This window comes from Sylvia atricapilla, chromosome 7 (assembly GCF_009819655.1).
Source record: "Sylvia atricapilla isolate bSylAtr1 chromosome 7, bSylAtr1.pri, whole genome shotgun sequence".
Classification (NCBI taxonomy): Eukaryota; Metazoa; Chordata; class Aves; order Passeriformes; family Sylviidae; genus Sylvia; species Sylvia atricapilla.
Window position 1 is genome coordinate 36,542,867 of NC_089146.1, and position 11,850 is coordinate 36,554,716.

At 42.2% G+C, this 11,850-nt stretch overlaps 1 protein-coding gene across 1 annotated transcript in view; it reads left to right on the top strand.

Moving 5' to 3' along the window:
• EPC2 (enhancer of polycomb homolog 2) overlaps positions 1–11,552 on the top strand; it is a 36,582-nt gene extending 25,030 nt beyond the window's left edge. Inside the window, exons 7-14 of the mRNA XM_066323190.1 lie at positions 309–497; positions 721–810; positions 1,279–1,424; positions 1,513–1,856; positions 5,711–5,847; positions 7,418–7,577; positions 9,092–9,425; positions 10,730–11,552. Of these exons, the coding sequence (XP_066179287.1) occupies positions 309–497; positions 721–810; positions 1,279–1,424; positions 1,513–1,856; positions 5,711–5,847; positions 7,418–7,577; positions 9,092–9,425; positions 10,730–10,802 (1,473 nt within the window). The 3' untranslated portion in view covers positions 10,803–11,552. The remainder of the gene's footprint in view (positions 1–308; positions 498–720; positions 811–1,278; positions 1,425–1,512; positions 1,857–5,710; positions 5,848–7,417; positions 7,578–9,091; positions 9,426–10,729) is intronic.
• Positions 11,553–11,850: the final 298 nt, after the last annotated feature.

An 11,850-nucleotide genomic window follows, 5' to 3' on the forward strand; every position in this document is an offset into this window, starting at 1 on the left:
GTGTAGTGCAGAGTGAGGAGCTTCTCAGGCAGTCACATGGCTCCAGAGCTCTCTGATTTTTTTTAATAAATAAAAGAATAATTATTAATTAATTAAATAAATAATTTTAAATAAATACCTGCAAAAGCAATCAGAAAAATTGCTGGGGTTTAATATGTCCAGGAAATGTCACATGACATGTCTGAAACATCTGCAGAGCCTTTGCAAGACAAGCAGCCCTGTCTTGGAAGTCATGAAGTTTTCTCATGCTTTCAGAATGTTTAAAAATGTTAATTTTTCTTGTTTTCTGTTTGTTTTTCCCCGAGCAGCATCCTCACCACTCCTCTCTGAAGGAGGAGGTGTCCGATGTTGTCCGTCAGAAGAAGAAGTACCTGAAGAAGCCCAAGCTGGAGTGTGTGGTGACCCCTCAGCCCCTGGCTGAGCCTTTGCCTGTGCTCAGCAAGAGTGACATCAAACAGTACGACTTCCACAGCTCTGATGAGGATGAGTTCCCACAGGTAACCCCCAAAATATCAGCGTGCACAAATTCCACTTAGCTGGCACTTGGCTTGTCCCAACTCTGAATATATTTAAAAGCTCCTTGTATAAATGGAGGTTTTCCTTCCAAGCTGTGCTTTGCTGTGTAAACATGGCAGTTCACTTTATATAAACACAAACTTTTGTCGTCAATACAGTTACACAAACGGGGCAGTTGTTGAATGATGTTGTTTTCTGGTCTAGGTACCCTCACCAGTTTCAGAAGCAGAAGAAGAAAATGATCCTGATGGGCCTTGTGCTTTCAGGAGAAGAGCAGGATGCCAGTATTATGCTGTAAGTGGATGCAGTATTCTGCTGTGCTGTTGGATTTAGTGGTGGTTTCTTTAAACTTGGGTTGGCACAGTGATGTTGGTGTTCTGTTCCCATTCTCACCACCAGAGCTTTGGGGCTTTGATGAGTCCAAAGACAGCTGCAGGAACATCCCCTTTTCTGCTTGGCTCTGAACTTCCCACTTGCTTAGAATTCATCCTCCTGTCTTTTTTCCCTTAGCCTGTGAGTTAATTCCTTTACCAGAAGATGTTGAGATGACCAAAAACTTTTATTTTCATTTTCTCCCAACTTTTCCATTGCTGTTAGAAGCAGAGTATTTAACAGCCTAAACGTTAGAGTTTATTTTTTAACTGCTGAAGCTCTTACTGGTTAACTCAACATAAACCACACGTTCTGTCCTGTGCAGGAGAACCAGCAGTGCCCTTTTCAAAGCACCTTTGGAATGTAAAATTATCTTTTCTTTCTCCACAGCCTCGTTTGGACCAAACGAATCCTTCATACGACAGCCCTGAGTTGGCAGAATTGGACAAACTGAGGTTCAGGCATTGCCTTACAACCCTTACAATCCCAAGGAGATGTATAGGATTTGCAAGGAGGAGGATTGGCAGGGGTGGAAGGTACAGTTGGGTTGTTTTTAATTCTTCATCCGCCTTCAAAGGATAAAATATTCAAAACCTAATGATGTCCCTCCTCCTCTTCCATCAGGGTTATCATGGACCGAATATCCACAGAACACGATCCTGTCTTGAGGCAGATCGACCCTGAAATGCTGAACAGTTTTTCAAGCTCTTCCCAGACTTTAGACTTTTCTTCTAATTTTTCACGGACCAATGCTTCCAATAAACATTGTGAAAACAGACTGTCCCTTCCTGAAATCCTAAGCAATATCAGATCATGTCGACTGCAGTGTTTCCAGCCCAGGCTACTCAATCTCCAGGACAGTGATAGTGAAGAATGTACCTCAAGGAAAGCAGGGCAGACTGTGAATAATAAAAGAGTCTCTGCAGCATCTGTAGCTTTATTGAACACCAGCAAGAATGGCATATCAGGTAGGCAAGGATTTGCCTTCTCCTGGGATTTAACATACTGAATTTTGGGGGGTTTCTTAGTAGCTGTACTGATGAGATCTCCGGCACCAAGAGTGGAGCTAACCACAGCTACAACCTGACTATTTTAAATTTCTTAAAACATACAGAAACTTCCCACAAACACTTCTTCCTCCTGCTTTGCTTCCATTAGGGTTTGAAGTGCTGGATTCAAACATCATTCAAAGCAGGGTTTCTGCTCATATGAAGAGTTGTTTAGGTCTAATTGAGTCTTAATGGCACTAATTGGTCTAACCTTGTTTAAGGGTGGAAGAATGCTCTTGATGAATGCAAAACAAATCTGGTGGTTCCTTGGGGAGAGTGGGGTGTGGCTCATTTTTGTTGTTGTCAGTTTTCATTTTTGACTCAGACAAATGTGGGAAGTTCCCAAGTGCCCTGAGCAGATGTGGAAAGGTCTGAAAATGGTAAAAATGTTGACAGTGGTGAAAAAATGGCTTTAAGCTTAAATTGAGCAGTGTTTGCATCCCTTGCTTCATGAGCTGGAGTTGTAATGGCTCAAGTTTTACAACTTTCACTTCTTTATAATCATGAAGGAGTGATAATGATACAATTCTCCAAAAATGTGAAAAAATTTGAGGTACAGCAAAGGAGATCTCCTACAGGAGGAAGCACCTGAGCATATCCCTGCTCCATCCTGTATTGAAAACCAAGATAATGAAACAATAGAATAGACTGACCCTGAATTCTGTCATTTCTCTGCTTGTGGAATGTTCCATCTCTCTCAAAGCTGCAGGATTTGGTATTTATTCTCCAATTAATCTATCTCTGGAATTCCTGGGTGCTGTTCAATTGCTCTGACAGAGGCACAGGATATTTATTCCAGCCCAACACTTCCCCAGCTTCTCAGTAGGGTCAGTGTCACTTTTAGATTGTTCTCTGCCATGACCAGATTGGCACAGGAACATTTTCCTGCTGCATGAAAGAACCAGATATAATATATTCCGTATTTTATGTAATTATTTTTTGAAAGACCTTGAGGAATCCCAGCTGGGGCAGTTCAGTGTGATGGGATGATTGCTAAACACCAAGAGCTGGTAAAGAAATAGCTGAAAAATGAATGAAAGCAAATCTGATGGATCCAAGCCACTTTTTAGAGGAATAGTAATAAACTCGTGGTATAATTTTAGAAACCATCTGAGGAATACATTTAAATTAAATGGAAATCCCTCAGTAGTTGAAGTACATTATGCATGGAATTTATGGCTGGGGAGGACCTTTTTTGTCACAGATTTAAATGACAGCCCAAATCCTGCAGTTCTGGAGCAGGATCAGACACAATAAGACAGCAGAATTCCAGAATTCTTCCCCCAGTAACTGAACCAGCAAGAGACACTGCTTTGGGTTTTCTCACCAGTAAATTGGGAATAAATTTTAAAAGGGCTGGTCAGAGTCTGGTTGGGCACTAAATGAGCACGGGCACTGTCATTGCATTTGCTGAAGTCATTCTCTTTGGGAAGTAATTGTTGAAATCTGTTAATTTTACAACTGATTTGATACTCCCTCCAGAGGAAATGGTGGCAGTACTTCAACTGATTATTTTTATTTTTATTACTGTTTTGTTTTAGAGAGAACTGGGTTCTTTGAGCTGCTTTGGTTTTTAAGGCACAAGAATATTTAAAATTGCCTCTGTTCTATTTTTCCCTGAACTAGTAAAACAACTCTGGTATTTCCTCAAATGCATTGTACAGACAGAATTGGTTTTTTATTTTAAAAGTCTGTGAGTAGACTTTTCTTCAGAATACTTAATGAGTGCATGAATCAAGAACCAGTTTCTGGGGCTAAATTATTCTCTTGCTCATGTTGTAAGCACTGCAAATGGGAAAAGCCTGTCCCTGGAGAGGGGACAACTGCACATGATGCTATTCCCAGCTGAAGGGTTTTGTTTTTGGAACAAACTTTGAGTTTTTAGAGTTGTTTTTTTTTTTTTACCCCAGCCTTCAATACCACATAGGAGTAATTAAAGCAATGCCACTTTTGAGGCAGCCTGCAAACTGATCTTTGGTTAAAGCCTTCAAATCCTGAGAGAAGTGACATAATCCAAACCTTCCAAGGAGAAATTTGGATTATTTTCCCTGGAAGGGAAGGCTGAAGTGACTTTTTTTCCCCTGTTGTGGTGCAGTTTTTCAGCCCAGTCAGGCTCTGATAAAATAAAATCCTCCTGAAGCTGCAGAGCTCTTAACCCTGACCTCAGAGGCTGCCTTGGGACGTGGTCAAAATTTGCTCTTTTTTTTCCTCCAGGACCCTCCAGGTGTTTGATTTGGCAGAAGCAAATGATAATTAAAGTGCTAATGAACATCTGCAGGTTTATAACAAGGTGAACAGCTGAGCTCAGCCTGGCCACTGGATAAATACCTGAAATTCAGGCACAGACAGGCAGAGTAAGGGAATAGTGAATTCTGGATTACCTTCCCTGTATCCTCTGACAGAGTATTCCATGACTATGTGGTCTGTGACAAACTGGGAAGGAAAGGAGAATAAAAACATGAAATGTCACCTTGTTCTTCAACAGCTTTCTATGGAACAAAACACATTTTCTGGGATTTGTTACCTCAGAACTTAAAAATAGAAATATATGGAATATTCCATAATGCTGTTCTTGGCCCTGCTTGCCTTCAGCAATGTCCTGTGTTTTGTGAGGGGATGTTGAGCTGATTTAACTTGGAATTAAATTCTAGGTAAGAGTCTGCAAGAGGGACAAAGTCAAGCTAAATGCAAAATAAACTTAGGTTGGAAATTATAATATTGCTAGAGTTTAAGAGGAGTAATTTTTAAGTAGTTGGACTTCTAAGTGCTTTCCTAATATAGTTGAAACCTGCTTTAATAATAGCAATAAAGAATTGTTTCAGTTCTAATTTCTAAACACTCCTAATTCAGGTATTTTTTTCCCAGTGGAATTTCAGGATAAACCTTGAGTACTAAAAGTGGTAAATGGAAGATCCAAACCCTGCAAGGTGGATAACTCTGGTTTAATGTTAGCTCAGTGTCCCTTGATAGGAGGATATTCCTGAGAATCCAGGTGTTGGAGGTGCAGCACAGCTTCAGTCCTGGAAAAACAGAGTTGGGGATAAAGTGTTGAAATGTATTCATGGGAAGCTTTGAAAAATGAATTCTTTCTTTACTTGCTCAGAACTCAGTCCTTGGGTTAACTGCACCCAGCTCAGGTTTTAGCATGAAACCCCCGTCAGTATTTTCACTTTACCAAATGTGCAGATTCTTCAGGGAGAGAATATTCAAACCAGCTTTTCTAACTTCATTCCCTTCATGTGTTGGGCCTGTAAAATCACTGGGGTGGCATTAACCTGATTCTCAAAAATAAACTTTTTGTGTCACCCCTACGCTCTTACTGCATTTAAAACAGTAATTGGCTGGGAAAATCTCCTATCCCAGGAAATTGTCCAGGAATCCTCCACTCCTGTTCACTGGGAGAGAAGGCACCCAGCTCAGCCCAGGGCTCTTTGTCCTCAGCTCTGATTTTTAGGTTGTGCTTCTTCCTTCAAAGCCAGGAAAATCATTTCTCTTAAGCTTTTGCCTAAAGCTACTGCTGGAGATAAAACCACCAAAGATAGAAACTGCTTAAAAGCAAGGAAAGCTCCGAAATCTTTTGTTACAAATTGATTCCATGAAAGAACACAACAAACAAAACACAGCTTGACTTCTCCTTTACATAATCTGTGAAGGTTTTGGGTGTATCTGACACGATTTCTGCCATCTTCAGCCACCTGTCACTCACCTTAGCTGCGCTCTTGCCTTCTCCACTCGGGTGTTTTGTGTAACTGTGGCTCCTTTCTTTCCCATAGTCACCGGGGGGATCACAGAGGAGCAGTTCCAGACACACCAACAGCAGTTAGTGCAGATGCAGAGGCAGCAGCTGGCCCAGCTGCAGCAGAAGCAGCAATCTCAGCATTCCTCCCAACAGACACATCCGAAAGCACAGGTACTGCTCCTGCCCTGACCCTGCATGTCCTCACCCTGCTCTGCTCATCTCTGTCCACCAAAGGGCACCCCAGCCAATGTGGGACACCTGAGAGGGAGTTTCTAACACTTCAATAAGTTGCCTGCATTTTACAAGTTGAATAAGAGACTTTGTAGCTGGATGTGTTACTTGAGTTTGCAGTGTAAAAATATCCCTGTGTGCTCTCAGCTCTTCCTCCTGTCTGTAAGTGCTCTGAAGAGATTTCATTAAAATTACCTTCTGAGGTAACGTGTGCTGTTATGAACAGATGTTCAGTGAGCACTAAAAATTGCCTGAAAGGAAATTCTTTCTCCTTTCTGAAAGGAAAAAGAGAGCTTTGCATATTTATATATTCTGGTTTCTAAAAGAATCCCGTTTTTCCTCTGGAATCCCTTGCAAGGGAAAAATGTTTCTCCTTTGCACTTAGTTTTCTGTTAGCTTCTTCCCAATAAAATATAAAAACTGTTGCTGTTGTCTGTTACTAGGAAAATGTATATTACTTTGAGCATTTTATATCTAATTGCTTGTGCTGGTTGTCCCTTCCCCTCAGTGTTTTCTACTTCAATTAATCAGGGATCCTGTGTTGGCAGATACTGGTGACATTTTTTATAAGTGTAAAGACACGATGCCAGAATATTTAAACAAAACAAATGAATTTTGGATCTTTAAAACACTTCAAGCTTCTGTGCAAAGTCATTTTCTTAGCTAATATAAATTGAAATTGTAGAATTGATGTTGGTTCCAATAAAGTTCCAATAAGAGTGGTGAGTCATTCCAGTAGAAACTGGAGTAACAGTGGGATTCCAGAATGTCCTGGGCAGTTGTTCTGTGGCACAAGTCACACAGTGGAGGCACCACAAAGACTGAACATCCCTGAGATTTGCAGCTGCAGAGCATCTCCTGCCTGGAGACAGAACAGAGGAGGTTTAGGGTGTGGTGGTTTTCTTAGAGGAACCATCTCCAAACACAGGGAATCCTCTGTGGTTTGGGTTGGAAGGGACCTTAAAGCCCTTCCACCATCCCAGGCTGCTCCAAGCCCCATCCAGCCTGGCCTTGGGCACTGCCAGGGATCCAGGGACAGCCACAGCTTCTCTGGGCACCCTGTGCCATCCCTTCCCCACCCTCCCAGCCAGGAATTCCTTCTCAACCCCCCAGGCAGCCCTGCCCTCTGGCAGTGGGATCCATTCCCTGTGTCCTGTCCCTCCAGCCCTTGTCCCCAGTCCCTCTGCAGCTCTCCTGGAGCCCCTTCAGGCCCTGCCAGGGGCTCTGAGCTCTGCCTGGAGCCTTCCCTTCTCCAGGCTGAACAACACACAGCAAAAGTGATTTGTTGTGCTGAGAAGTGGCCTGGCTGCATTGGACAACACTTGTTTAACCCTCATTTAGACACCAATTTCTGACTTTTCCTCACTCCAGTGACACAGAAATACTCAATGTTTATGTCACACGTAGCAGCTGTATTTACTTACTTCCTTTACTTGTGCACTGAAGTGATCCTAAGGCATGTTTCATTTTGTATTGGGTGATTGAAAACCACTTTTTCCTCTTCCTGCAGGGCTCCAGCACCTCTGACTGTATGTCCAAGACCCTGGATTCAGCCAGTGCCCACTTTGCTGCCTCTGCAGTGGTCAGTGCCCCGGCCCCTGGGCGCAGCGAGGGGACCAAGGAGCAAAACACCAGCCACAACAATATCAACGGGGTTGTCCAGCCTTCAGGTGAGCAGCCCTTGGAAATCCTGCTCTGGGATGAGCTGGGAGCATCAGCTGCTCTGGATTACCAACTGATCTTCTTGCTGAGTTCTAAAATATTAATAAACGACCACAACAACAACAAAAAAATTGAATCTCTTAGTTGTGATCGTTTTAAGTATTCTTCTCGAAAGGATTTTGGAGCAGTTTGAATGATGGAATATCCTGAGTTGGAAAGGGCCCACAGGGATGATCCAAGTCCAACTCCTGGCCCTGTACAGGACAGCCCCAAGAGTCCCACCCTGTGCCTGAGACCCTTGTCCAATAGATCTTTAAATGACTATAAAACCACCAAGTGCTCTTCACCTTGGAGAAGCATTATTTGCTTTTCCTTTGGTAGTCTTAATCTTCTAAGAATCTGTTCTGATCAAAAGTCTAAATGACAGCATTTTAAAACCAGTGCAAGTGTGTAATGAAAGAAAAATCAACTGCTTAGCACATTTAAGTAATTTGAGAAGGAAATGGAAAAGTGGATTCATTATTTGCTTGTTAGCTCATTTTTGTATTCAACCAAAAATGCACTAACCAGCCTTTTACTGGCAATTCTTCTGACATCATTGTTAGCCTCAGCTTTCCCTGCAGTTAGGATTTGTCCCAAAAAGTGCAGCCATGGGCCCTCAGTGTCCCCTCCTAGCCCTCCTCCTGTGGCGTTGCTTGTGCTGCTGCTGTCTCCACAGTGCCAAGAGGCAAATGGGATTTGGGCTGCCAAGACAAAGAAGAGGCTTTTAAAGTAATTTGTTGTTTTAGCAGCTAATGATGTGATTAGTTTTATAGGCCTTCTGCCAGGCTGGGTTAATGATAATATGAAATGAATAGAGGGAGAAAAAACACGACTGAATAGAATCAATAAACTGGAGCAATTCCAGGCTAGAGAGAGAGATCTGTGTGTAATTCTCTGAGTTCATATCCAGGAGGGCAGTGCTTTGAGGGGGGAAGATCAGGCACATGGTGATAGCTGGAACAGAGCCAGACAACATGAAGAGAATAAAAGTGGGTATTTATTAAAGGCCTTCAATTGGTACACTTTGGGCAGTCAGAGCCTCCCAGAGGCTGCACCAAAGATGGATCATGGTCACAGGTTTTTCAGATAAGTTTGGTCTGTTTACATATCCTCCAATTACAGCTTCAGGTAATGAAATCATTTACCCCCAGTTTGCTCCCCTCCAACTCACTTTTGGTTATACTTCTTGGGGCCTGAGACAGTCAGGTGTCCTTGAGGGATTGTTTTGTCTGAATAAAACGAGCAGGAGATGACAGGTTCTGGAGTTTTAGAGTTACACCCTAAAGCAGTACAGGATCTGAAAAACAGAAAAGCTAAATCCCTAAGGCATCCATGGGAGCGTGCCATGCTGCCACTTCTGACTTTTTCCATCACCATGAATAACTTAAACACTCAAAAGCATTGCCCTCGAGGTTAATCTTTGTCATTCCATCTAAGAAACGTCACGTTTTTAACACGCGCCCTTTATTCTACATCTCAGGAACCTCCAGAACTTTGTACTCCACCAACATGGCTTTATCATCCAGCCCAGGGATCTCAACTGTACAGCTCGTAAGGACAGTTGGCCACAGCACCACAAACCACTTAATCCCAGCCTTGTGCACGAGCAGCCCTCAGCCTCTCCCCATGAACAATTCCTGCCTGCCCAGCGCTGTGCACCTCAACAACGTCAGTGTTGTGTCTCCAGTCAATGTTCATATCAATACACGGACTTCAGCGCCCTCGCCAACAGCCTTAAAACTTGCCACAGTTGCTGCCAGCATGGACAGAGTGCCAAAGGTAACTCCCAGCAGTGCCATCAGCAGTATAGCAAGGTGAGTGAGGGCAGGGCTGCAGCAGCTCCCGCTTGCGTTTGGAATCGTGGAGTTGTTTGGGTTGGAATCGCCAAAATCAGAGTCCTTGTCAGGGCAGAGCACTGAGAGCCGCCTCAGCAGGGCCTCCCACCCCTCACTGGGCAGTTCAGTGTTGCCAGCCCTTTCCATGGAGAAATCCTTCCTCAAGTCCCACCTGACCCTCCCCTGGTGCAGCTTCAGGCTGTGTCCCCTCCATGGATGTGCCCACACTAGGGGGAGTCTGTTCCACCTTCAGCGTGGCCATGGCACACCACAAGAGCTGATTTTGCAAATCAACCCCTCAAATAACTTGCCATGCCTTTAGGCACCAATAATTTTGGTCAGCTTCTACTGTGTTTGAATTTTAACCATTACATTTGTCCCTTCCCATGCAGCATTTTCAGATAGATTCTGTCAAACACTCCTCATGCTCCCTTTAAATCGTTGTGTACCAATATTGTCAGGTACAGGCTGGTAGATATATTTTATATTTATATATGAATCTATGTGCTACATATTTATGTAAAACAAACTCAAAAAGTGACAAGCCCTATCTTCCATACAAAATCATAATTCATAATTGTTTAGGTTGGAAAAGACCTTTAAGATGATCAAGTCCAACCATTAAATTATTTATTCTCATTGAACAGCAGCACTGTAATTTCAGATTTTTAGATGATGTTTCATTGGAGTGGCAGGAGCTTTGCAGTTGGCAAATTGGTCTGAAAATGGCAATATTTGGGCTTTGTTTGAAGTGTCTCCTGGGTTATATGGTGTTTCAAACAACAAAGTTCATGTTTTTGAATTGGGAAAGTGAAAAATGGGTATTGGCAAAGGAGAAAAAACCTGGTGCTAAAGCAGAATGGGTGAGGAATTACAGCAGCACTTGGTGCATTAACAGGATGACCAATGCTGAGTTATCATGAAGGTAACTTCAGAAGAACTTTGGAATTTAATCCATAATTTAGACTGGAAAAGGACAGTTAAATGCAATAATCTCGCAGAAGGGACTGCACTGTTGAATAACAATATAATAATAACTACAATAATAAAGCAGTTGTTGAATGCCAGTATTTCCATCCAGATAAAGCAGCGTGTGTGTTAAGGTCCAGGTACCGAGTGTGTGTGTGTGTTAAGGTCCAGGTAACAGCTATGTGAAAATACAAAAGAAATGACTAAAGCTGTGTGGGGACATCAGTTCTGACTGAAGCTGTGTGAGGAAATGAGTTTGAGTGAAGCTGTGTGAGGAAATGAGTTGTGACTGTGAGCTCTTCCTGCCCTTGCAGAGAGAACCATGAACCCGAGCGCCTGGGCTTGAACGGCATCGCCGAGACCACAGTGGCCATGGAAGTGACATAACCTCCAAGCTGTGTCCCCAGCTGTGTCCTGGTGTGCTCCTTCCTGTCCCAGCTGAATGCAACCAACAGCTCTCTGTGCCTCACAGAGAGCTCACACAGACCTGAAATGGACTGGGATTATATCGTGTATTAAGTCGATATATAATGTAAATTTTGTAAAGTTGGGAGAATCACTACCTTGTAAAATAGTTTATTTGTATCATCAATATTATTTCTGTTACTTGAATAGTAGATATTCATCATCATGCTTTTGCACTTGAATTTGCAACTGAATGGATTAAAAAATAATTCTTTAATGGGATCATGAGCATGACATGGGATCCTGCATCACTTGTTTAAACTATTTATTTTGCCATGTTTACATTTTGTATCTTGTACAAATAAATGCAACTTTGTGTCTAAAAAAAAAAAAGTTAAAGATTCATAGCTAGGAAACAAAATTCTTGTAATTTTTTTCTAAAGGAAATGTAAAGTTTTCACTTGGTTCATTTTGTTTCACAATTTGACTAGATGGACTTTTTGGTAAATACTTTAGTGGCATTTCACTGTCAAATATGAAGTTCAAGGCAAAATAGTATTTTCTATTACTGTGCAGGGGAAAGGGATGGATCGATACATGCAAATTTAATGTAGTAACTCACTTTTCCATATATTTTGAATGTATATTTCTATTTATAATACCAGTTTATAAAAAATAATTACACAGGAGAGGAAAAAAAAAAAAAAAAAAACCAAAAAAAAAAAAATAAAACCTGACTAGGAAAATTATGCATCTGCCACATCTCCAAATGTGCAGATCTGAGAAAAATTTTCACCTCGATGCCATTTTATCCGAAGAACTGCGTATTTTAACCGGCTTTCAAGCTGTACCACACCACATTAAAGGACCTTTGACCAGGTATGTATTGCATTCTATATCATTGCAATAATTTCATTATTGGTTGTCTAAAGCTATCGAGCCATCCCAGGGTGGTGGGGGGTGGAGAGGGTGGGGTCAGGGAGGGGGGAGGGTTGTGGCAAGATTGTCTTTTCAATTTTGGCGAGTTTTC